The 22,726-nt window shown below is 39.9% G+C and overlaps 1 protein-coding gene across 1 annotated transcript in view; it reads left to right on the forward strand.

Moving 5' to 3' along the window:
• Nucleotides 1–224: 224 nt before the first annotated feature.
• The window catches only part of LOC131461410 (potassium voltage-gated channel subfamily D member 3-like), an 86,094-nt gene continuing 63,592 nt past the window's right edge, over nt 225–22,726 (forward strand). The window contains exons 1-2 of the mRNA XM_058632654.1: nt 225–465; nt 1,135–2,311. Coding sequence (XP_058488637.1) covers nt 1,209–2,311 — 1,103 coding nt within the window. The 5' untranslated portion in view covers nt 225–465; nt 1,135–1,208. The remainder of the gene's footprint in view (nt 466–1,134; nt 2,312–22,726) is intronic.

Genomic DNA, 22,726 nt, shown 5'->3' on the forward strand with positions numbered 1-22,726 from the left:
AGCTGAAGTGCCAGTCTGAGTCTGTCACTGAGGATGCAAAGTGCGGCAGAGGGAAGGAGGGCTGATGACACACGGCTGCATGGCACAGTGAGAGAGACGCGCAGTAGTTTTATTCTGTGGTGAAGGACGCGCGCGGCTCCTCTCCTTCCCAACCGCACTTTGCAAACAAAGAAGCCACGATGTAGATGCAATGCTGACCGTTTCCTCAGAGACTGATTGAAATCTGCTCCATCGCCTGCGCTTTGGCGCTGCTGCTGTGCGCGGTGCAGGAGGAGTCCACCGACCCAGGAGGCAGGAGAGGAGGAGAGGAGGAGAGGAGCTGCACGCTGCTGCCTCCTCGCGCTGGATGGATCCACCCGAGCTCGACTTCTCTCACCTCTCCCTCAAGACTCGGGTCTTTATAGAAACTCCTGTTTCTTTTTTGGAAGAAAGCTTGGATTTTGTTTCACTCCTCTACTTTTATCGGTGAGCGATTTTTTTCCCCCATTTCAATTCATTGATTTTATTGTCTTGTCTTTTTTTTTTTTTTTTTTTTACAAAAACAAGGGCATTTGTTGTAGAAGTTAGATTTTCACTCACCCACAGTTTTCTCTAATACGTGCTCATCATGTTCCATATAGATACAAAATGGAGCATCACCCTCTTAATCTCTAATCCCTTTCTTAAGATTCAACAGGTCTCCTGATGATAAGTTATGGTTTGTGGTTGTAGCTGATGTTATTAAAGATACATCATGTATTCACTGTACAATGACCTGTAGCTATTTACGTGTTCAGCAAAAACAAATGGGTTTGTTTTTTTTTACTCTGTGACTGTTGAGTTGCATTTGTAAACTAAACTGTTGTATAAACCAGTAAAATGCTGAGTATCTTAGTGCTCCCCGTCCAGTTGCACTTATTATATTTGTAACCATTTCAACTACAACCTCAAAACCTGATGACATTTCCAGATGGTTCTGGTAGATTTAAGCTGGAGGCGGCTGAAGAGTGAAAATCTGATTGAGGGGCAAACTCATTCACAACTCAAAATGTAACATGTTGCTTGCTGCTCCCCTCATTAACTATGATTGGCAAACATTGAACACACTTGTCTGGTGTGCCCCTGTTTTCAGCTCATTGCTATTTACTTTTTCAGATGCCAGTTCATTTTCAGGAGAACCGAGCCCGGTAAGGTAAGGAAGACTTGTCCTTTGAAGACTCTGTTTCACAATGGCAACAGGCGTAGCAGCGTGGCTTCCTTTTGCCAGGGCAGCAGCCATTGGCTGGATGCCTGTTGCCAACTGCCCCATGCCTGTTGCCCCGAGAGACAACAGTAAGAGACAGGACGAGCTGATTGTCCTCAATGTCAGCGGTCGTCGTTTTCAGACCTGGAGAACCACTCTGGACCGCTACCCGGACACTCTGCTGGGCAGCACTGAAAAAGACTTCTTTTACAATGAAGAAACCAAGGAGTACTTTTTTGACCGGGACCCTGAGGCCTTCAGAAGCATCCTCAACTTCTACCGGACAGGGAAGCTCCACTATCCCCGCCATGAGTGCATCTCAGCCTACGATGAGGAGCTCACCTTCTTCGGCATCATCCCTGAGATCATTGGCGACTGCTGCTATGAAGAGTACAAGGACAGAAAGAGGGAGAACCTAGAGCGGCTACAGGATGATCAGGAGGAGAACAAGGACATGAAGCTGCCCAACATGACCTTCAGAGAGACCATGTGGCGAGCGTTTGAGAACCCCCACACCTCCACCATGGCCCTCGTCTTCTACTATGTCACTGGCTTCTTCATTGCCGTTTCAGTCATTACTAATGTGGTGGAGACGGTTCCATGTGGTTCCACGTTCAACCAGAAGGATATGCCATGTGGTGAACGCTACACTGTGGCCTTCTTTTGCATGGACACTGCCTGTGTCATGATATTCACAGTGGAGTACCTGATGCGCTTGTTTGCTGCACCTAACCGCTGCCGCTTCATGCGCTCTGTGATGAGCATCATTGATGTGATGGCCATCTTGCCATATTACATCGGCCTGGTGATGACCAACAACGAGGACGTGAGCGGCGCCTTTGTGACACTGCGCGTGTTTCGAGTGTTTCGTATCTTCAAGTTCTCGCGCCACTCGCAGGGCCTTCGAATCCTGGGCTATACACTGAAGAGCTGCGCGTCGGAGCTGGGCTTCCTCCTCTTCTCTCTCACAATGGCCATCATCATCTTTGCCACAGTTATGTTCTATGCAGAGAAAGGCTCCAGCTCCAGCAAGTTCACCAGCATCCCAGCTTCTTTCTGGTACACCATTGTCACCATGACAACACTGGGGTGAGTAATGGATGTACACACACCTGATGCGTGCACACACACGCACGTGCCCTCCCTGTATTAATACAGAACAAAAACAAATCATTTGCAATGTTTATACATAGACAAGACATATTTTCATACAGAAATAATGATTTGTAAAAAACACTATGAATTTTAAATGTGCATTATGACAGCCTGCCCACATAACTAAGTACACTGCTGCCAGTGAGTAATGGTGTGCAGTGGAGCATTTGTCTAGCACAAACACTTGTGGCTTTTTACTGGCTTACTTAGGAGCTTGCCATATTCAGAGACAATGGTTTAATGGATATAATACATCAACATGCATCTGCAAATTACAATAAGTATCAAAGAGAGGTATTGATGCCGCACAGGCTTGTGTGTATTTCAGTAATTTCATTATTTTGCTATTGAATTTTACATTTTATTTTCAGAAGTACTGAACCAGGGACATGTGTGATTAGTTAATTAATTGTTGCCACCCTTGCTGTTCAGCAGCTGGATTACCTGCTTGTTAAAATTGGTGTTAATATGTTATAAATAGAGGTTTGTTGCTGCATCAAGGATATCACAGAGCCACTGAGCCACGCTGTGACCTTGGGAGGTGACAGCAACCTTCCTGCCATGTTAATTCTCAGAAAGCAGCCATGTGAAAATTAGGAGCATGAACCAGCATGGTTGAGTGATTGATTTTGTTTGCTACATTAAAAAATAGTGTACAATAAAATACAGTACTAAAAATATGGTCATCAGGATAATGCAACAGTGTAAAATGGCTTATTGCAACTGTGGACCCGAGGGACAGGTTTGGCAGCACTTTGTTCTTGATAATGGAGAACAAAACAAGGCTGTAACTGGCATGTTACTACCAACACATGTAGAGTAAAAAGAAAAGAGGGATGCCAGTGATGGCACAGGCTTTGTGAGTCACATTCTGTAAACCAATATGACACGATTTACCAACAGATGCTGTCATCTCAACTACCCTTATATTTTTCCCGACAGTGTTTGGTTTTAGCTCATTGATTAAATTGTGAACAATTTAACTTTAATCAGTCTCCAAATTTAAATCACCATTATTGGGAAGAAAAAAAAACCTGTCACGATTGGTCAGCCAATGCACAATACATATTTTTCACCTTTCTACCCTTGTGCATTTTAGTGACACAACTCCTTATAACCTTTAGAAGAAGAGTGGTTCTGTTTGATGAGTTTACCGGGGGAAAAATACCTTTTGCACTGTATTTCTGACAGATGTGTTTTCCTCTAATTGACGCACCATAGCCAGGGTTCCTGGTATTGCCTGTAAAAATACCTTCTGAGGAATTAATTTAACTGCATTATATAGCTAGATCTCGCTGCTGTGTGCCTCAAGGCAAATGTCCCATGAGAGATCATCTGTTGCCTTTATTGTGATTCTCCTCTTCTTTTAATGTTTCACACGAGCTCACTGAGCTTCAGGGCCATGAGGCGTGGAGGATCGTGAAACTCTTCCCCGAGTTTGACTTAGTGAGGTACTGTATGAAGGTACCGTGGAAGAATAGTTCCTAAAACTTACTTTTCATTCAGGGTCCCCAAGGAGGTAATGCTGTGTGGTAACCAGACAGCTAGAATCCAGCAATGTAATTGGTTGTTACGCATGATATGCTTTCCATATATCACATTAAAAGAGCTATTTACTTTTTCAAAGTTTCATATCAATCTGCATACAGCACCGGGTCACTCATGTTGGGCCAAACAAAGCCCCTTATCTATGATGTAATGACAATCGATCACAACATGTGGTGAGTTGCTTAAATGGCAAATGAGCGGTGTACAAGTATTTCTAAAGACTCCCAGAACACTTTGCTTAGGACTGGATGATAAACCATTCATTATTGCAATCTGAATATGAGTTTATCTGGATGTCATATGAAGGTTTTGCAGTGTGAGTTAGATGTTTTCAGTTGATAGATTTCCCTTGCTGTTTTCCCACCACATAGGGAATCCATGTTGGTAGATTCACAATTCACTGATGAGCCTTCATATTTATCCGGCTGAATGTAAAAGAGCAGAAAGTCTATTTTGTTGCTGCATCACTTGCCCTGAAGTTGCTTTAGGAAGTGATCTTGTTACAGGCATTATCGACAGAAGGAGCAATTACAGCAACCGATAACTCACTCTGTTATTGGTTTCTTAAACCCCCGTCTTTTTCAGTATATTGACTGTATCTTTATCACTGAGTCTCCCAGTGTTGTTTTGGATTGAAATTACCAACCAGAGCTAAAATCCATAATTATATAATGAACTTTGGGATAGAATGAGACATGTAAACCTGGCCTTTAGCTTCAAATGTGAATCTAAATGTCAAAACAATGTTGAATAAAATGTAATTTGAAACACTTTTCTTTAATGGAGAATGTGGACTGCACCTCGTTTTACCCTTATTTACTCATACTTTATTATGTGTGAACTTGACCCTAGATTTCTACCAACATGTGTCTAGTTTACTTGTTGACAGTCTTGTATAAAGTACCTAAAAGGGATACTTGAGTAAAAGTATCTTACCAGAAAATGACTTTGGTAGAAGTTGAAGTCACTTTGTTTTATAATATTACTTAAGTAAAAGTCTTTAAGTATATGATATTTATTGTATTTAAGTATCAAACGTAATTTGATGATATTATCTGTCATAAAATGTACTTTTTTTAGAAGTAAAAGTATTAAAAAGGAGTAGGTGGAGTAAGGATTGAGTGATGGTAGCTCAGTGGTCTTTCAACTGAAAGGTTGTGGGTTCAATTCCTGGCTCTGCAAGTCTATATGTGTCCTTGAGCAAGACACTTGACAAACTGACCAACTCTTCTTCTTATTTTATATATAAGGTTATTTCACAACCATCCATCCTTTAACGATAGCACTTATCCTTAGATGGTCACAGGTGGAGCTGGAGCCAGTCATAGCTGACACTGGGCTGAAGGTCATGTAGATAAATCACCAGCCGATATGAGCGACAGAGACAGAGAACCTTTAACATCCAAAATTCATACCAAACCTAACTCACATCTGTGTATTCTAAGTGAAGAGGCTTTTGAATCAAGGACTTTCTCTGTGCCAACCACCATATTATCTTATTTTCCAAACCATAAACTGTTATAGGTTCAGGTCAGACGTTTGTCTTTTTTCATAAATCAAGAGGCTGAAATCCCATTAAAATTCAGACGTGGATGTTAGCGCCAGAGTAGATCTGTTATTCTTTCTACTGAGCCAGCGTTGAAAAAGCTGATGGACCTTACCTGCGCTGCAGTGTTTGTGTGTTTTTATTCGAGAGCCTTTTGTATCGCACATACAAAAGGATGGAAATGTCAAGGTGAAAGCCTTATTTAAATTGTGAGCCTTTAGCAATGAGTTTGTGTGCAGTTAGTATATCCATCGCACAATAGTGAGCACAGCACCAACAATAGTGATCAGGACAGTCATTTGCAATCAAAAGAACTATCAATTGATGCATGTTCAAGGCTCCAGCCATCATTTTTGTGTGTGTGTTTTTTTTCCCAGTATTTTTTCAAAAGATAATAAAACATTTCAAAACTAATTTTCAGGGGATACAATTGGGTTTTTGTTCATCAACAGATATATGATGTAACTAAATTTGTATTAAATTCATGGGGAATTTCTCTATAACATGTATAACGTGGTATTACATGGTAGGTGTATCTTTATATCTGTAGAATGCAACATAAATCAGCATCGTTCTCAGCTGTAATGTCTTTTATTACTAAAACGTGATTTTTTTTTTACTGATGAGCCAGCAATTAATATGTAAAAAAAAAAAGAAGAAAAAAACACATATAGAAATGCACTCAGGTACAATGTCTGGACTGAAACTGAGATTTTCGAGTCACACTTCACTCCACTATGCGCAGGCTGGACTGTGCGTGTGCGAGTTTGTGTGTGTGGGTGGTTTTGTGTAATGACTATTCCAATTTAACTGACATAAAACAACTGGCACTCTCCAGTTTCAACTCAATTTCAGTTTTTATTTCCATTTCACAAAAAGCTGCGAGCCTTCATCATCAGATGGTAAACAAGAAACTGAAATACACTCTGGCTCACCACACAACAATGTTTCATATTCATTTTCTATGCAAATCAAATCTCTTTCTACAAATATATTTGCATAGTACAAAACACTAGAACACGTTATGTTGTGTATTGAAAGTTTAATCCCAGTCATAGCAAATACAGGACCAAACCTAACCTAAATCATACTTTAAATAGAGGTAGTGTGTTAAATGTGCAGTCAGAAACTAGATTACCTCAGTGGAAAACAAAGTTTAAAATTTAAACTTTGTTTTTCATATAAGTGTTGGCTTTACTAGAGACCAGAGTTTCCCAAAATGTGGGCCATGACAGTACTGCATGTATTTAATTTTTTTAAATTCATTTTTAAATTGCTGTGAAATATGTACGATAGATTTTAAGAAAAACTTATGTGCCAAAATGATGTGTTATTTTTTGTTTCATCTGACCAAGTATAGCAGGTAATATATAAATAGCATTATTGTGATATTTTATTTTTACTGGGATATTATGGTTCAGTGAGATTTTCATGTCTTTGTGTCGTTTTCATATGCACACACACACAGACACACAAACTTGTTTTTATATCTTAGCGAGGACACATCATAGACATAATGCATTTCCTAGCCCCTTACCTAAACCTAAGTGCCTAACCCTGACCCTTAAACCCAACTGTAACCCTGACACTAAAACCAGATCTTAAGGCTGAAAAAGCCCTTTAAAGTTATGGGGCCTAACCAAAATGTCCCCACAAGGTCAAAATGTCCTCACAGAGTTGTTTTCTGGACCTAACAAAGATATAAATACAAGCACACACACGCTTGCGCACGCACACACACACGCACACACAATTTTCTTTGATCTTGTCTTACCATTATGATCTGCCTCTCTGCATCCGCTCCGTGTCTGTGTGAGCCCAGACAGCGCAGCAGTCCTGGGTAATGGGCTGGAGCTGAGGGAGATGAGGGGGGAAAGAGACTGGCTGGCGGAATAATCAGCTGCTTTCACTGTCCAGGAACATAGGTGTTAAATCAACCTCAGATGGCTGATAAAAGGATCTGGATTGAATCTCAGCGAGGTTTGCTCCCCGTGGCTGCCTGCCGGCGCTGGTACTGTGCCGGATACACGGTCATTGGCTTCAGTGGGACAAGATTCAAAGATTGATGAGAAGGAGAAACCCCTCTCGCTTTCTCGCCCTAACCATCTTTCTGTCGCCTTCTCTTCCCCTCATCCCCCATGAGTCTCCTAGGGGAACAGCTATTTTGAGAAGACATGGCTCTGTATGTGAAAGGGAATTATCTGTTTCAAATATAAGCTGATACGATGGATGAAAGCAACCATTTTTACCTGTGTGACAGGTGCGCTGGAAGCCAAGGTTCAGTGACACGCCACGTCTCTCCCAGGTCTCCCATGTCTGTAAAACATTAACCCAATAATGAGGGAAATATTAATGAGGTGTGCATCAAAATCTGACTCTGGTTTTATAATTAGAGTGGTTCTCCCAGTTGTAGAGTCCCCGGTCCTGGACGGTGGCTTGTTCTGTATCAGAAAGTGAGAGAAAATGTTGTTATGTATGTAGGTCATGTTCCCGTCCCTGCCTTAATCAGTGGCTATATATAATCAGCGTCTTTCATCGGAGAGACTTTTAGCTCACTCCCCTCTGTGGCTGCTCAACATTTCTATTAGACAAAGTGGACTGGGCCTAGGGGCCAAAGGCAGGAAGTGTGGGGTCAGACGAATCGTGCCACAGGTTCACAGAAACTATGCGGTGCTGTTTTGATTAAAATAAGAAAGAAAGGAGTTAGAAATGAAACTTTCGTTGTCCAACTGTTGCTTCAGCTTGGATTATTGGATGGGGGGATTGTTTGAGCTAAACAGAGAAATGTGATTTGATGAGATGAGATTTGAATAGCATGTAATGGACCCACAATGCAGTTTGGCAATGTATTCATCTACAATGGATTTTGTTTTTTACAACTGCTATTTATCTCTAAATTATATTTAAATCAATTGTTAAGGACAGAGAAAAGCATTCTATTGATGGATGTAGCTGCTGTAATTGAGTTAATTGTGACCTGTCTGCTTGTGTTGTGGTGGTTGTTTTCTGTATTGTCTACATTTATGATGCAACTTTTAAGTGTAAGTGTACTGATGCTGCCGTCTTGGCCGGATCTCTCTTGAAAAAGAGATTTTAATCTCAAAGAGACTTTTCTTACCTGGTTAAATGAAGGATATATATAATATATAATTTAGGATCTCTGTGTCGAGCTGAAAGAGAACCAGAATTCTGCATAGTTTGTAAGTGGGAAGGTTTTTTTTCTCACAAATCATTGGAGGTTACGCCCTGTGGTGGTTTTCTATAGCAGTTTGCTCTTAGATAGACTTAATGGGCTTTTTTGAGCTGTCTTGCTGAACCTGTGAGGTCAAAATGAAAATGCTGCTTATATGAAATTAGAAATACTCCTGCTTTTATGGGGCAGAAGTGCTCTCGAAGCCAATTTCCCAACACAAGGATCTTTGATATAAGCCTTTCTCATGATAACTGCGGCATTGAATTTAGAAAAATAGGCTTATTTAACACTTAACCTAGTTTAAAAAGAGCTTGTAAAGAATAATGGTGTCTGGAATGTTTTAAGACTTTTGTTTTTGTTGCTATTTCACTTTTTTAATAGTGCCTTCTTATTCCAGTGAACCATGTGCTCAACTCACTCACATTTGTGAGGTACCCTCAGTGTGCGGACATGCTGACACACACTAAGTGTACTTGTACACACACGTACATTCATTTGCTGACATCTAGTTCTAAAGCCCTAAATGGCCAGTGCTGCACTTGCTGTTTCTTTTTAAAAATCCTCCTGCATTTCAACAGCATCAGAACCTTCAGTCCATCTTTTGTGGTAGAGCAGCAGCACTACAAAAGGTAGAAAAATCACAGATCTGACTGTTAAATTTGCCGTCACATTGACAAGCCCCGGGGTTTTAAACTTGTATTTCCATGAATGCACCACAATAGACGTCCTTCAGAAGAGAATGTCTCAAAATGTGCACCATTGCCCCCATTTATAAACATTTATCATGTCACTCGCCGCTCTGTTATGACCTGTCAGTTCTCACCATGCCTCGCCTCGTGTGGTAATTTGGATCGAGTGTAAGTCTTTTTGTCTCTGACATGGTTTGACAAGCCGTTTTTTTTACCACCAGAGAGCAAATGATGCTCACTATTGACAGGTGAGGTGATGTAAATCAGCAATGATTGTTTTCTAGTTTGTTTCAGGACAGTGCATGAAGGTGCTAATTGAAAGTTTAACATTGGGACAGAATACATACACACACAAGACAAATATGTTTCCAAGCAGTAGCATAAAGTAAACTATCACGCCACAGCTGTTGTGTTTCGAGATGCCATGTATTCTTTTCGATCTTGATCTAGCCTGAATAGAAAATCTGGCTCTTTGGCTGCCAAATGAGCCTCTTCTCAAAGTTTGTTCACCAGCTACATGACAACTGGAAGACACTGCTGGCTGGTGCTGCAGACCTCTGTCTAAAACATCTGCCTGTTTTGGCAGCAAACTGTGCTTGATGAAGGAAGCGCTACAGTATACATCCAAAACAGTGACATTGACCACATTTACAAGGACTCTATTGACATTATTCTGATTAAGACACTACTTCACTTTTAATTATAGTTAGCAGTGGTATTTAACGGCATCTGTTACATGGCATTAAGGCGGTGGATATGTGTTGCTAATATAATATTTTATTCATGTGTCCTGCTCTGTAAAAGGCGAACAAGTAGAATCCAGAAGGAAAAAGAACCCCGAAGAAGGCAGTAATGAAACATTATGGATGCCAACAGTTATTGAACACTCCCACCAACCAACACATCAAACTCCAATATGAGGTTATAATCTAATTTAGATATATACATAGATCTACACAGTGCAGCAAAGATTAGAAAACCCCACGTCTTAATTTGATTATTGTTCATCCTAATATGATTCTGATTTAAAATAAAACACGCGTGCACACACACACACACACACATTATTATTCAGACTTTTAACTTGATCAGGGAAGTATCAGTATACTGCATTGGGATATTGTATGATCCATTGTCAGATTGTCATGTAAACTAAAACAGTGCTGTTAATTTCATTTAAATCTGATTCAAGTCTATCTGCTCTTATACTGTTGCTCACCTAAGAGTTCCATGATATTACAGACGAGGTTATCTTCTAAGTTGTTGATGCAAAAACCTGCAAAACCTTTGTTCACAGTCAAAGTGAGGCAAATAAATGCCTTTTGGTGCTGTAATGGTACACTCAGTTTTGGTAAGTACTCAAATTTAAATACTCATACCTGTGCGCGGTAAAAAAAAAAAAGGTGAAATTGTGTATTTATTTTCAAATTTCCTGAGATAATTAGCTGATGTTTCACACCATGAGTATAATAATAACTTAGAGTTGTTCAGTTTGAAAAGGTCAAGTTGTTCACTCTTGGTTTCTGCTGTCACATGACTCTCTCTCTTTCAGCTCTCTCTCTCTCTCTCTTTCATCTCTCTCTCTCTCTTTCATCTCTCTCTCTCTCTGTCTTTGAGTATTAATCGTCGAGGACTCTCCTTTTGTCAGTGATGTACTATAATTACTGTTTTTCAGTTTCCTTCATCAGTTCACATAGTATGAACCTAACAGCACACACAGCAGCCTTCAGACAGTGGAATGTGCACTTAGCTGTAGAAAAGACCCTATTTACAACTTTTAAAGTGTGTTTTCCTATTTTACCTGAAAACTAAAATAAGAGAAAGTTAGAGAAACAAGAACTACCTCATAAACTCCCTTTAGAGTAGCATTTCCAAGGTTTGGTTTCCTGCTTTACGGTTCATTTAAATTGGCGCGCGACCTGAGCGAAAGCAGTAGCGTAGTTCTGCACTCGGGGTGCACAGAGAAGATATAAGTGCTGGCATGTGATTAAATGTGTATGTGATTAAATTTGGCAAGCTGCAGTCAACACAGTGAGGGGAAATGTGTGGAGATGATGTGAAACGGAGGTGAGGAGTAAGTCAAGAAGGACAAACGTGTCGAAGATGAGCGGAGAGTTTTAATTCGACTGCATAAAACCATCGCAGCAATGTGACACGGGAAGGAAACGAGAAGAGACAGATAATACAAGGTAGAAAAGAAAGGAAGACACCCAAGTATAAGGATAAAGGATAGGAAGAAGGATCAAAGGAAATCAAAAAGTTAGTGTATATCAAAGGCAGCCAGGATGTGACACTATCTAGTTCACTTTCCAACATGCTATCTGTAGATGTTTGTATCAGGACACAAATGAGAATCTTGAATGACACGACGTGCTTTACCTCCAATGAGATGGTTATTTTTAGGTACTTGGCCCTTATCTCACTGCACAGCTTTCAAGTGTTTGGCTCAGAGAAAAGGTAAAGAAAATGTACTAATAACCTTCATCACGAGGTGAAGAAGGATACTGTAGTGGCACTACATCATCATCATCATCACAAATAAACTTCATTAAACAGAGAAAAGGCCACGCTGGTGTCAAATAACAAGCAGGTGTACTATACTGCGTATGCCTGACATATCTGACATAGTAAATAACACCGCAATATTTATTTATGTTTTCAAATGCAGCTCCAGGATATCGTGTCTCCCTTTTAAATATCAATTTATATGCAGCTAGAGTTCAGCAGATGATGTCAAATGTAGGTTTTTTGAATCAAGTATGTTGGGGTTTTTTGTCCCCTGGGATTAGGAATTGAAAGGGATGATGTTGCTGCCTTTCATTGGTGGAGTGAGTTATGAGATCCATTAACCGCACTGAGCTCTTTCACACCGGACAGTGGAAGCACTCGATATTTGTGACTCTGCCCTAATAGAGACGCATATTCACAGTCACAGCGGGGCGGCACACATGCGGTACAAAGTGCACTGTGGTTCTTTATGTAACTGACTCTGTACTGATGATAATTATTAGTATTAATTATGCATCGCCCTGCAGACGTAAAACAGTGCTTTTGAAATGATCATGATCAGATGTTATGATCCTATTAATGTTTTTGTGTTTGCGGTTTGATGGAAGGAAAACCGAGCAGCATGGGATTCCTGCTGTATGCCCATCTTGTTTGGCCCAAATGCAATCAGCAAATCATTATAAGGAGTCAAAAGTGGCCGGTAGGAAGTCAGCAGTTGTTAGTGCAGTACATGCAACAGCAACAGAAAATACCTAACAATCACCATCTACAACCACAGAAGCTGTGCTCGCTTACAAATGGCGTAAACAATGTGTGTGACAGCCAGAGACTGCAGCATCTGAGTGTTGCTGTTTGATGCCCTCATCTGTGCTGTTTATTATTTATTTTATATAAGTGTCTGTGAGCCTCGGGCGTGGAGTGAGCAGTGCCACTGATTTACAACACAAGAGGCAGTGAAAAGTGAAAAAAAGGTAGCGGAGAGTGGAAATGAAACAGATGTGTCTCTCAGATTTTCTGCTCAACGTGACAGGGGAGATTAATATGACTGTAAACCGCTGACTTGATTGAACTGCAGCTTCTATAGAGCATTTTGCTCATGTCAGTATATAACAGGGTAAGGTTAACACATAACTCTGGTTTATTTCACCTCGGTCCATCGGAAATTATACTGGGCCGGTTTTATTTAATATATATATGTTTTTGTTGCAATTCTAACAGTCGTTCCAAGTAATCCAGCTACACTTTCAAATCACCTTTTCACTGCTCTACAAACAGCAGTAGCCAGTGGCAGTACAACACACAACTGCTGTGTCGGAGAAGAAAACTGCAGTTTTATCAGAATGAAACGAATACACGGTGTTTTTGACTAGTGCGTTGATTTGTGCACTTGTCAATTCCTGATCGTGCAGTTTACCAGCAGTCCACTTGTGTCTGTATCAGAACATTACTACCAGTAGCCTCATGTTGTCGTGGGCAGAATCACAAGAAACATAATTAGTCTTTGATTTTCATCCCCACGTTACAAAATACTAGTGTTTTGGGAAGGAGCGTCTCTGTCTTGAGACGTACTTTCTTCATAAACAACAGATGTCACAAGATAATCTCCTCATCCCCGAAAGGCTCAGCTGATATTTACACGTTTTTTTTCCCATTATTCTATTCTTTTTTTATTTTTTTTATTTTTTTTATTTGCCTGCCATCTGTCTCTGAACTGCCCTGTGAGTGGTTGATCCCATCAAGGGATGCACCAACACCGATACCAATATTGTATGTCGGTCCAAAACTAAAGTGTTGGAATGATGGTATTCATACCTGCGAAATCCTCTCCAGCGCGCCCTGAGGCGCCACCGCTGAAGCGTGTAAGTATTTTATAACAGACTCTTACTTACTTTGAGAGTGCTAATTTCTCTCATGCATCTTAAATATGTGTTAATTGGTACTGTAGTGGCACCATTATGTATCTGTACTCAGTATCAGCAAGTACCAAAATGTAAGTACTTGAGTTCATACTCGATTTGAAAGATCGATTTGACAGATGTCCCCAAGTAAACACAGGCCAGGGGACGTGCACACATTCTGAGTTCGAAATGAATTTCAGTAAGCAAATCACTCCATGATCATACTTTGATTTCAATGCAGAAAACATTGTGACAATAGCAAACAAAACAAAACACCACAGACACAAGACCTTCATGACAGGCTCCTTTCAGAATCAATATCCTACGGTGAAAGAGATTGCAGCTCCATTCTTGACCACGTCAACTTGACACGTGTCTCTTGAAGTGAATCAACAGCTTTGGATGCCAATTACTCGTGACATCTCAAGGCTACACTGACCTCGCTGTGTCCGCACAGGATAAGAAAAGTCCTGGAAGCCTGTTATTCTCATATGAGCACAGTTAGTTCCCTCACTGCTGCGATCATGTTTGGGATTCTGGTGGTGGTGGTGTCGTAAATTGAATAGAAAACAAGTCGCTGCCTCTCCACATGAACTTCATTTGACTCCGTAAGACTGTGAGTTTGTTTTCATCACTGCATCCTTCACCATAAAGATTTCTTGACTTCCCGCTCTTGTGCCTTTGTGTGATGCACTAATTATCTCCATGGAAGGAGGTTTTGTAGCCGGGAGTTGTTTAAAGAAAGGATCGACATGTCTGACATCAATGAGACGACTACAACAGGTGACCACATTTTTATTTACTGCATTCTCTACAATCCTGTATGTATCCTGCTCTTTGCTTCATGTTGATTCTAGATATTCTGGTTTATGATCGACATTTGTTATAATTTAGAGTTGTTTCACTTTTGACCAGCATCAGTATTAGTGAGCAACACAACCAACGTGTTCACACTCCTGCTGCATTGACATGAATCATTGATAACTGCCATGTTTTGACGGAGCGTTTGTATTGAACTGGCACAGCTTTTTCAGCCGCTATGACACGCACTAGAGGTCCAGCACACGGCCAATTACTTGTGCTGTAAATGTACCAGGTGATCAGTGAATTGGAGACTTTTTGTGAACTTGATGCAGCCTCTGAATCTGATAAATATCTCCAACATAGACCACACCTGTCTGTCACAGGTGGACCATAAATCATACATTATAAAACCGGGCTGCAGGCCGTACAACATTGTGATCGGCCCGTGTGCCGGACTTTGCACATGCCTGATGGAGGTAGTGTAATATCAGCCAAGCAGAAATGCTAAAATGTGTGGAATTGAATCTCCCATGTGCAGTCAGCACACCTGATTGGTGTTCTGTCCCAGCACAGAACACCAATCAGCCCAAATAGCACATCGTCACAGAGGAACCAAGTGCAGCATTTTCCACCCGGCACAGTGAACCACCTTCATTTCTCATTTGGGTTGAACTTGTTTATTAATGCCAAATCCAAGCCGAAGAGAAGATGTCACAGAAATTCAGAAGAAAGGAAATGGAGAACAAAAGTGGGCCTTTTAGGCAGTATCTGTGCATCTGAACAGCATTGTTACACAGTTCCATTCAACTGTCAAGCCTGTCAATAAGATTCAGCCTCAGTGCTTTTCTAAAAATACTATTCAGTGGCAGCTGTTCTCATGGTTTGAGCTGTCCCACTGTCTCTTCTGATGCCATACAACCACAGCCACTGTTTTTTTTTGTTGTCATTTCTTTGTCAATGACTGCGTGTCTCCGTTGGCTGCTGCTTGGTATGTAGAAATGCATTTGGGAAGAAACGAAATTAAGAGAACCTATTTTCAAAGCCATTAAAAATAAGTGAGCGGTCAGCCGGAGATAATGACAAGTCAGCTGAGTGAATAAATTGACCAAGTCAGTGTCATATCAACTTTTCAAAAAGACTCCCTCCATTAAAAAAGCAGCAGCTTTGGCTGGCAGATTGGTTCCTCTGTGAGCAGCCGTGTGATCATGACTGTCCAGCACATTCATTTAAATATGAGAAGCTGACAATAAAATACAACGTCTTATGACACTGATTCATTTGTAATTGGCTGCAAAAAAAATGTGCATCATGATGAAGAGGAATTCAGAACACTTAGAGTTGGTAGCATCTGGGCTTTGAGGCGTCTGTCGTTCTGAGGGTTTGTGGTGAAAGCCAGGACATTTTAATTTCAAGTCCAGTGTGTTCTGGGTGAAGGATGATCTACACGGACGTTAACGATGGTCATTAGAGGGTTAAAGTTACATGGTATGCCTGCAGTCACGAGAAGTTAAACGTTGTTTTGTCTCCTGGAAAGAGATGAAAGAACAGCATTGTATGTAAGTGGTGTTGCAGACCGCTTCCCCTCTTGAGAGATGTTTCTCACTTTTGACAAAATAAAGTAACTCTAACTACACAAATAACCTCCATAATTTCATGGATCTGCACCAAATTTTACCTGCCATTATTGGAACTTTACATAGTTTCAAACCAGTTTTCTATTTATTTATTGTTTCATCATTAGAGAGAGAATATCTACTTCAAGGCAGCCATTCACAAATTTAAGGATACTGTGGCCCATTTCAGACGTTTTAAATCTTCTGTGGCCCACCCTGAATCTTCAATAGCAATTCTACAATTCTACCTGAAAGTACAACTCCACACAGACGTGAGGAATTAATAGTGACACTAGTTTTACTTGGTCCACAGACAATGAAGAAAATGTTGTGTTATTTCAATTGAAAATGTCTTTGTTCTATTATTTTTGATTTACTTTAAAAAAACAACAACAAACTGATCATAGAAATTGTTAACAATTGTTTAATTACGAGCTTGTTTACAAAATTAAAATGACAAGTGTTCAATGTATCGTTTAATGACGTATCACTTCATGAGGCGCACACTTTGGGAACCACTGTTTTAAAATCTTACATTAAAGAACGGGAACATGACGCTATACTCACGTCACATTTAGCTGAACTAGAAACCCACAGAGGAAGCACGAGGGGGCTGAACACCTCCGAAACCTGATTATTCACTCATTTACAGATGAGTTACATATTTGCTAAGTTTATGAAATGATAACGGACTATTACAAACCTATTAACCACTAGCACTTTTTTGCTCACCCACACACCATCTCTACAGTGATACGAACAAACACGCACGCAAGAATGTAATGTGTGTGTTTCCTTTGTCATCCATGTAAAATGTTACGACTGGGCATCTATTATATACTCTGTCTGTAAAACTGTAAAAACAGGCCCCAAGATGTCTTCTGAAAATACCAATAATCCATCTCAATCAGAAGGAAGTATGAAAAACCTATTTGTGCCACTAATACAAACTGACATGAGGACAGCTGGAAGTTCAAATGAAGTTGAAACTTATCACAGAATATTATTTTTTTTAAAGAAAATGTATTTTATTGAGACAAATTGATGACAGATAATTATCTTTAATGACATTTTTATTTCATATAATGACATCAGGGAGCGAGGTTGTTCTCATAAAGTAAACAGTGCATTTTAGAATGTTGTTCTCAGCCGAAGTGTTTTTGACACTGCCGATGGCTTTTCCACAGAATTATAAAGCTTTTATCGTATCCTTCAAAGAGATTATGTCTCTGTTGTCTTGAGCACTTCTCTGTCTTCCCATCACGTTTGGAGGAACTTCAGGCTTTATCTCCGTCTCTGTCTTTTTTTCCGCCCCGCGCAGTCACATAACACTTGAAATACATCACTTTTTCTTTTCTGTGCACTCACCTCCAAACTCAAGCAGTGAAAATAGATGTGACACCGGGTCATAAAGGAAGTCAAAAGTGAGATTTTTGAGTTAACCTACTTGCCACTTCTCTCTTAAATAGAACTTGCATCATGTGAGCATCAGTTTACTTTTGTCAAACCTGCACAGCTGTGCCTGAAAATGAGATCTTCAGCAAAGAACTAGAGTTTAGGGAAGGCATGGGCAATATCACAGGTCATGCGTCCCTGCTGCTGATATATATGTACATATATATATATATATATATATATATATATATATATATATATATTAATGTATATATGTATATATATATACACATATACACATATGTTAGACTATACCAATGTTTTACACTGTAAATATTAAGCCAATTATGTATAGGTTACTTAATGTATAGTCTGTTCTATTTTCCCTAATCTTAATCGTCAATATTTTCTATATTGTAGATTCACAGATGTAGAAATACATGTTTATTATTTATTACCTTTACTATCTTTGCTGCTGTGACACCATAAATGTCCCCATTGTGGGACTAATAAAGGATTATCTTGTCATATCTTGTCATATCTTGTCATATCTTATCTTATCTTATCTTATCTTATCTTATCTTGTCTGGTCTGGTCTGGTCTGGTCTGGTCTCATCCTATCTTATCTTAGGATGCCATTATTGGCGTCATTACATGTAATACTCTCGATTTGCTTGTTTTACACCACTGTAACTCACATCCATGTCAGTGGCACCTTTGGTTTAATTTAATGGCACTTAAGTGAGAAAGGATAAGCTCGCACACGTCACTCCACTGCTGCACGTGACCCAACAAACTCATATAATGCCGTAAACCTATTCTGCGCAATGGAAAAAACAGTCATCAGTTTTATATAAAATGCTTTGGGGAGAGAGCGTAGATTATTCTTCTGTACAGCTGTCACCTCACATCTAACACCGATTGCCAATATTGATTTCTTGCGGTCGCAGCCTCGGGAAAGCTCATCTCTTTTTGCATCGTCTGTTTTAATAATTTACGACTGGAGGGAAAAGACGGGGCTGAAGTTAACTGACAAGTAATAACGTTGGTCTCTGACAGATGTCACTCACTCATACAGTCTGAAAACTATCCATTAGTTTGTTTGATTGTTTAATGAAGATGCTGAGCTCTGCTGAGCGACAGTGAGGAATAATCCTGCGACTTCCCTGCGTCACAGACGTTCACTGCCTGGATCGTTTTAGACTCTTTTCATGTGTTAATGCTGCAGCCTGCTTTATTCATCTGCCCAGCCCTAATTCACAGTCTGCATGAAACAGCCAAGGCAACTAAACTTGAACTCTTGTTACCTCAGGCTCACTGTGCTTCTTCTGATTTTAAATAATTAATAAATATCCAAGGTTATCAAGTAACTTTCTTTCCATTCACTTGATTCCCATTTAAAATACACTGCTAAAAGTTACTGTACATGCTGTTATGTGGACTTAAAAGCTGTTGTGAATTGCAAATGAATAAAATATTTAACACAGATCCAAGCAAATTTGGAACTGTGAATTATATTTCCAAATTCGACCTGATTTTAAATTGCTTTTGTACTCTTTGCTCGGGTGTGTTTATATAGTTGATTAAAAGGAAATAAAAGATATCTTTTTCATCAGATTGCCTATAGGTTGTGCTGAAAAGAAAGGACATACTGTAAGACACTCTATACTGTACATTCTCATAGCCTCCGTTTATACGTTTTAACATAGTGATGGAAAAAAGCAGCCTGAATGATTTTAAGGGTTAAGAAAAACTTTACAGCCCTAGTTTTGAGTGTAAAATATTGACTTGAAGTGAATCCTTTTATTTGAGAGTTGTGTCGAAAATGACAACACCTTATATTGTGTGCAAGTGCAGACTTTCTCTTAACACAAGGTATTCTTATAATGGCCTCATTAATCTCTACGTTACATAAGCCAACATTTTACTAAAACAGTGATATTGTATTTCCAAATTAGTGAAGAAAGTTGCAAATGACACATGCTACAAGAATGAGGGACCTGGAACTGTACCATTGGATATCAGTGACAAGCTTATCATTATTATTATTTTTAATCCTGATTTGTACCCAGATTACCGCCTAAATTTATTTTCAGTTTAGTGGAAGTTGTGCCAATAATGAACACAAGTTATAATTTATGTATATGGATAAAGAAGATCTGGTAGCGCACAAAGTGTGCCTCAGTTGTCAGGCCATCTGTGCGTCTGGTGTGTTATGTTTGTTAAATAGAATAGATAGAATTCCCGTCAGTGTTGAAACCAATATTGCCATGTTTTTCATGATTGCTAGTGGAGCAAGTGGAATGTGCTATAAAATCATTGCCTGATCAGCTGCGCTTTTAGTCTGACAGGAAGAATACAAAAACAGCTCAGTCACTAAATGCTGACTCATCTGTTATTTTAAGGGGAAATGCCGATACTTAAAGTATGGCTTGTAGTCACTGGCTCGTTTGTTCTTGTTTCAAAGTAGAAAATCTGTCTGAAATCCATCATTACAACTTTTACCTGTTTTCATCCTGTTGTCTTCTGCAGCTTTGCAGGTTACAGACACACCACAGGACTTTCTATTTTGTCTGTTTTCTGCAGCATAGTCGTGCAAATATAAATGTTGTTTTGTTAGACTGCAGGCCTGGTTGGTTCCTGACAATTTCTAAGTGGTGATTTTGTTTTTTAGTACATGTATGTGTCAGAAGACGTAGTTTGAGCTTTTACTAAAGTTACTGCAATGCAGAAAATGAGACACCTCCTCCTCATTCTCCCCTTCATTTGAACCGTGTTTGCTCAACTTAATTCAAATGTAGCATCAAGAGGAACTATGATGCCACAAAGTGGACCAATCATAGGTTGTGCAATTGCAAGTTGCCTACTTTGCACAATTGGTCTTAAACATGGTAACAATTGCACCAAACACTGAGTGCAGCTGAAGGTCATCCAGGAGTCATCGAGAATTCATTTTAATATTTTAGGAAAAGTCACAGCATCGTTAGGCTTCATTCTCTGGACACCATAAAAGTATACAGTTTAAACCTAGACACAATTTATCCCAGGTAAAACTTGCACAGAATAAAATGGAGACACTCCATAAACACTCAAGGCCACAGCGCTGTTGATGTATGTGTTGTCACAAAAGGCAATAATAGTGAGGGTATAGCACCACAATGAGGATATAAATGGGTGATGGCCTCTTTCTCACAGTCAGGCTTTCCCATAATATTACTGGACCGTTTATTTTGGGGGACAATGTTTCTCCGAGGACACGGGGACAATGTAACCAAGGATATTTCATTCAAGGTGTGGTCCGTGCAACAAAGGGATTAGCTGCATAAGGGCATTAGGTTCGCCTTGGAAGAAGTTGAAGAGCACAAATACTCATCGCTTACACTTTCATAATGTATTCCTCCTATTCCCACGTGTCATATCTAGTATAAATCCTGGCACGTCTCATTGTGCCCCAGCTGCTGAATCATCACAAAGTGCAAAATGGAGGTTATGCACTTTTTTTTTTTCTTTGTCCTCTTCATTTGCAATGACAAACTGTGTTTGCCAGAACTGCCATAATCGAGGAAAAGTAATAGTTTTAACTTTTAAAGAATGCAACAGCTGCATTTTTTCCCCATCCACTCATGTGGAGGTTGTTTTTACAGCGAAGTCAAAGTCTGAATCACGCTGCATCTTCAAGTGCACACTCCTGTCCTGTGACTCGTCGTATACTACTTGGGGGAGAAAAAACAAGTGAAAACAAAGACAACATCTATTGCTTTTTCTACACTCTCAGAAAGTAAGGTACAATTTTGGTACCAAAATAAAGTATATACTGTACGTATCAATTTGTCATTGATCAGTACATGTAGATGGTCAGTGAGAGCCTCCTGCGATTTCCTTTAGCCAGTTGAGTTGAAGCATCTTTATTACTGTTGAGTTAAAGCCTTGCTATTCAGCATCAGACTTCAGGCTGTCTGCTGCTTTCTATGCCATAAAAGTCAATTCATTTTTTTAGCTAAATTAAATTAAATTACATTTACAAGCTGATGCCATCTAAGGTGAACTAAGTACCTGGGAATGCCTTTGCTAACCTAAAGGTGCATGAGGTGAACGTGGAGCAATGAATCTTTGCTCTCTGACTCTGGTCACTTTCGCCCATTTACAGCTATTTTCTTTGTCCTCAGTTGACCGTCCAGTGCGAGGCATGGATGGAGGGAACATGTCTCTTCTCAACTTGTCTCCTGATATTGTACCTTATTTGAAGAAATGGTGCATTTGTGTACCCTTTCGGAACATATTTGTAGCTTTTTTGACAATCGAAAAGGTTAAATGGACTTTCAATATTGACCGTAGGTGTGAATGTGACAGTGAACGGTTGCTTATTTGACGCAAATTGCGTCATCAACGCATGTGCGGCCCAGATTTTAGAACCGTGTGCAAAGAGTGTTTTTTTTGCGCATGGACAGCGGCTTTTAGCTGTGAGCCGCTATAACCAGACATGTCCGAGGAAGCTGTAGCATCGTTCTCCTATTCTTTGATAGGAATGCGTCCTATTCCCTGCATCCAGACTTGTACCACCACCCGATTGGTGAATTGGGATACTACTGGACCCTGACACACAAGTATACCAGGGTCCGCAATATGCGACACGCAATGTGACGCACACTTTGATGAAGTATACCAGGGCCTTAAGTCAGTTCAAACGCAAATGGAGCAGAAGCTGCACAGCATAGTTGCACAAGATTTAGCGCTTAAAATTAGCGCTGCACATGCATCCAGTGTGAGCAAGCCTCCAAGGAGTCACCATGGAGATGAACCATCTCAGTGTAAATTGTCTCCTGTGGCCTACCTATCTCTTGCTCTTGCATTCACCGTCCCTATTTTCATTGTTGTCTTCTTCTTGTATTTGGTTTGTTTGCTTCATGACAATAAGTTATTTGCTTAGTCCAACCGGTTTGGTATGCAATGTAATGTTCACTTATCCATTTAAAGCTTAATTATAAAAAAAATGCTACATGCTCAAAATCTCCGCCACTTTTTTGCGGCATTACAGCGTCACGTACAGGCCTGGCATATGTACTACAGTGTTTAGTGTTGTTTTTGGATGTTTTATGTTCTCGATGCAACGTCGTGTTTGTGGAAAAACTTTATTAAAATGAAAAAGTTATTTTTC

This window comes from Solea solea, chromosome 6, assembly GCF_958295425.1.
Source record: "Solea solea chromosome 6, fSolSol10.1, whole genome shotgun sequence".
NCBI classification, from domain to species: Eukaryota; Metazoa; Chordata; class Actinopteri; order Pleuronectiformes; family Soleidae; genus Solea; species Solea solea.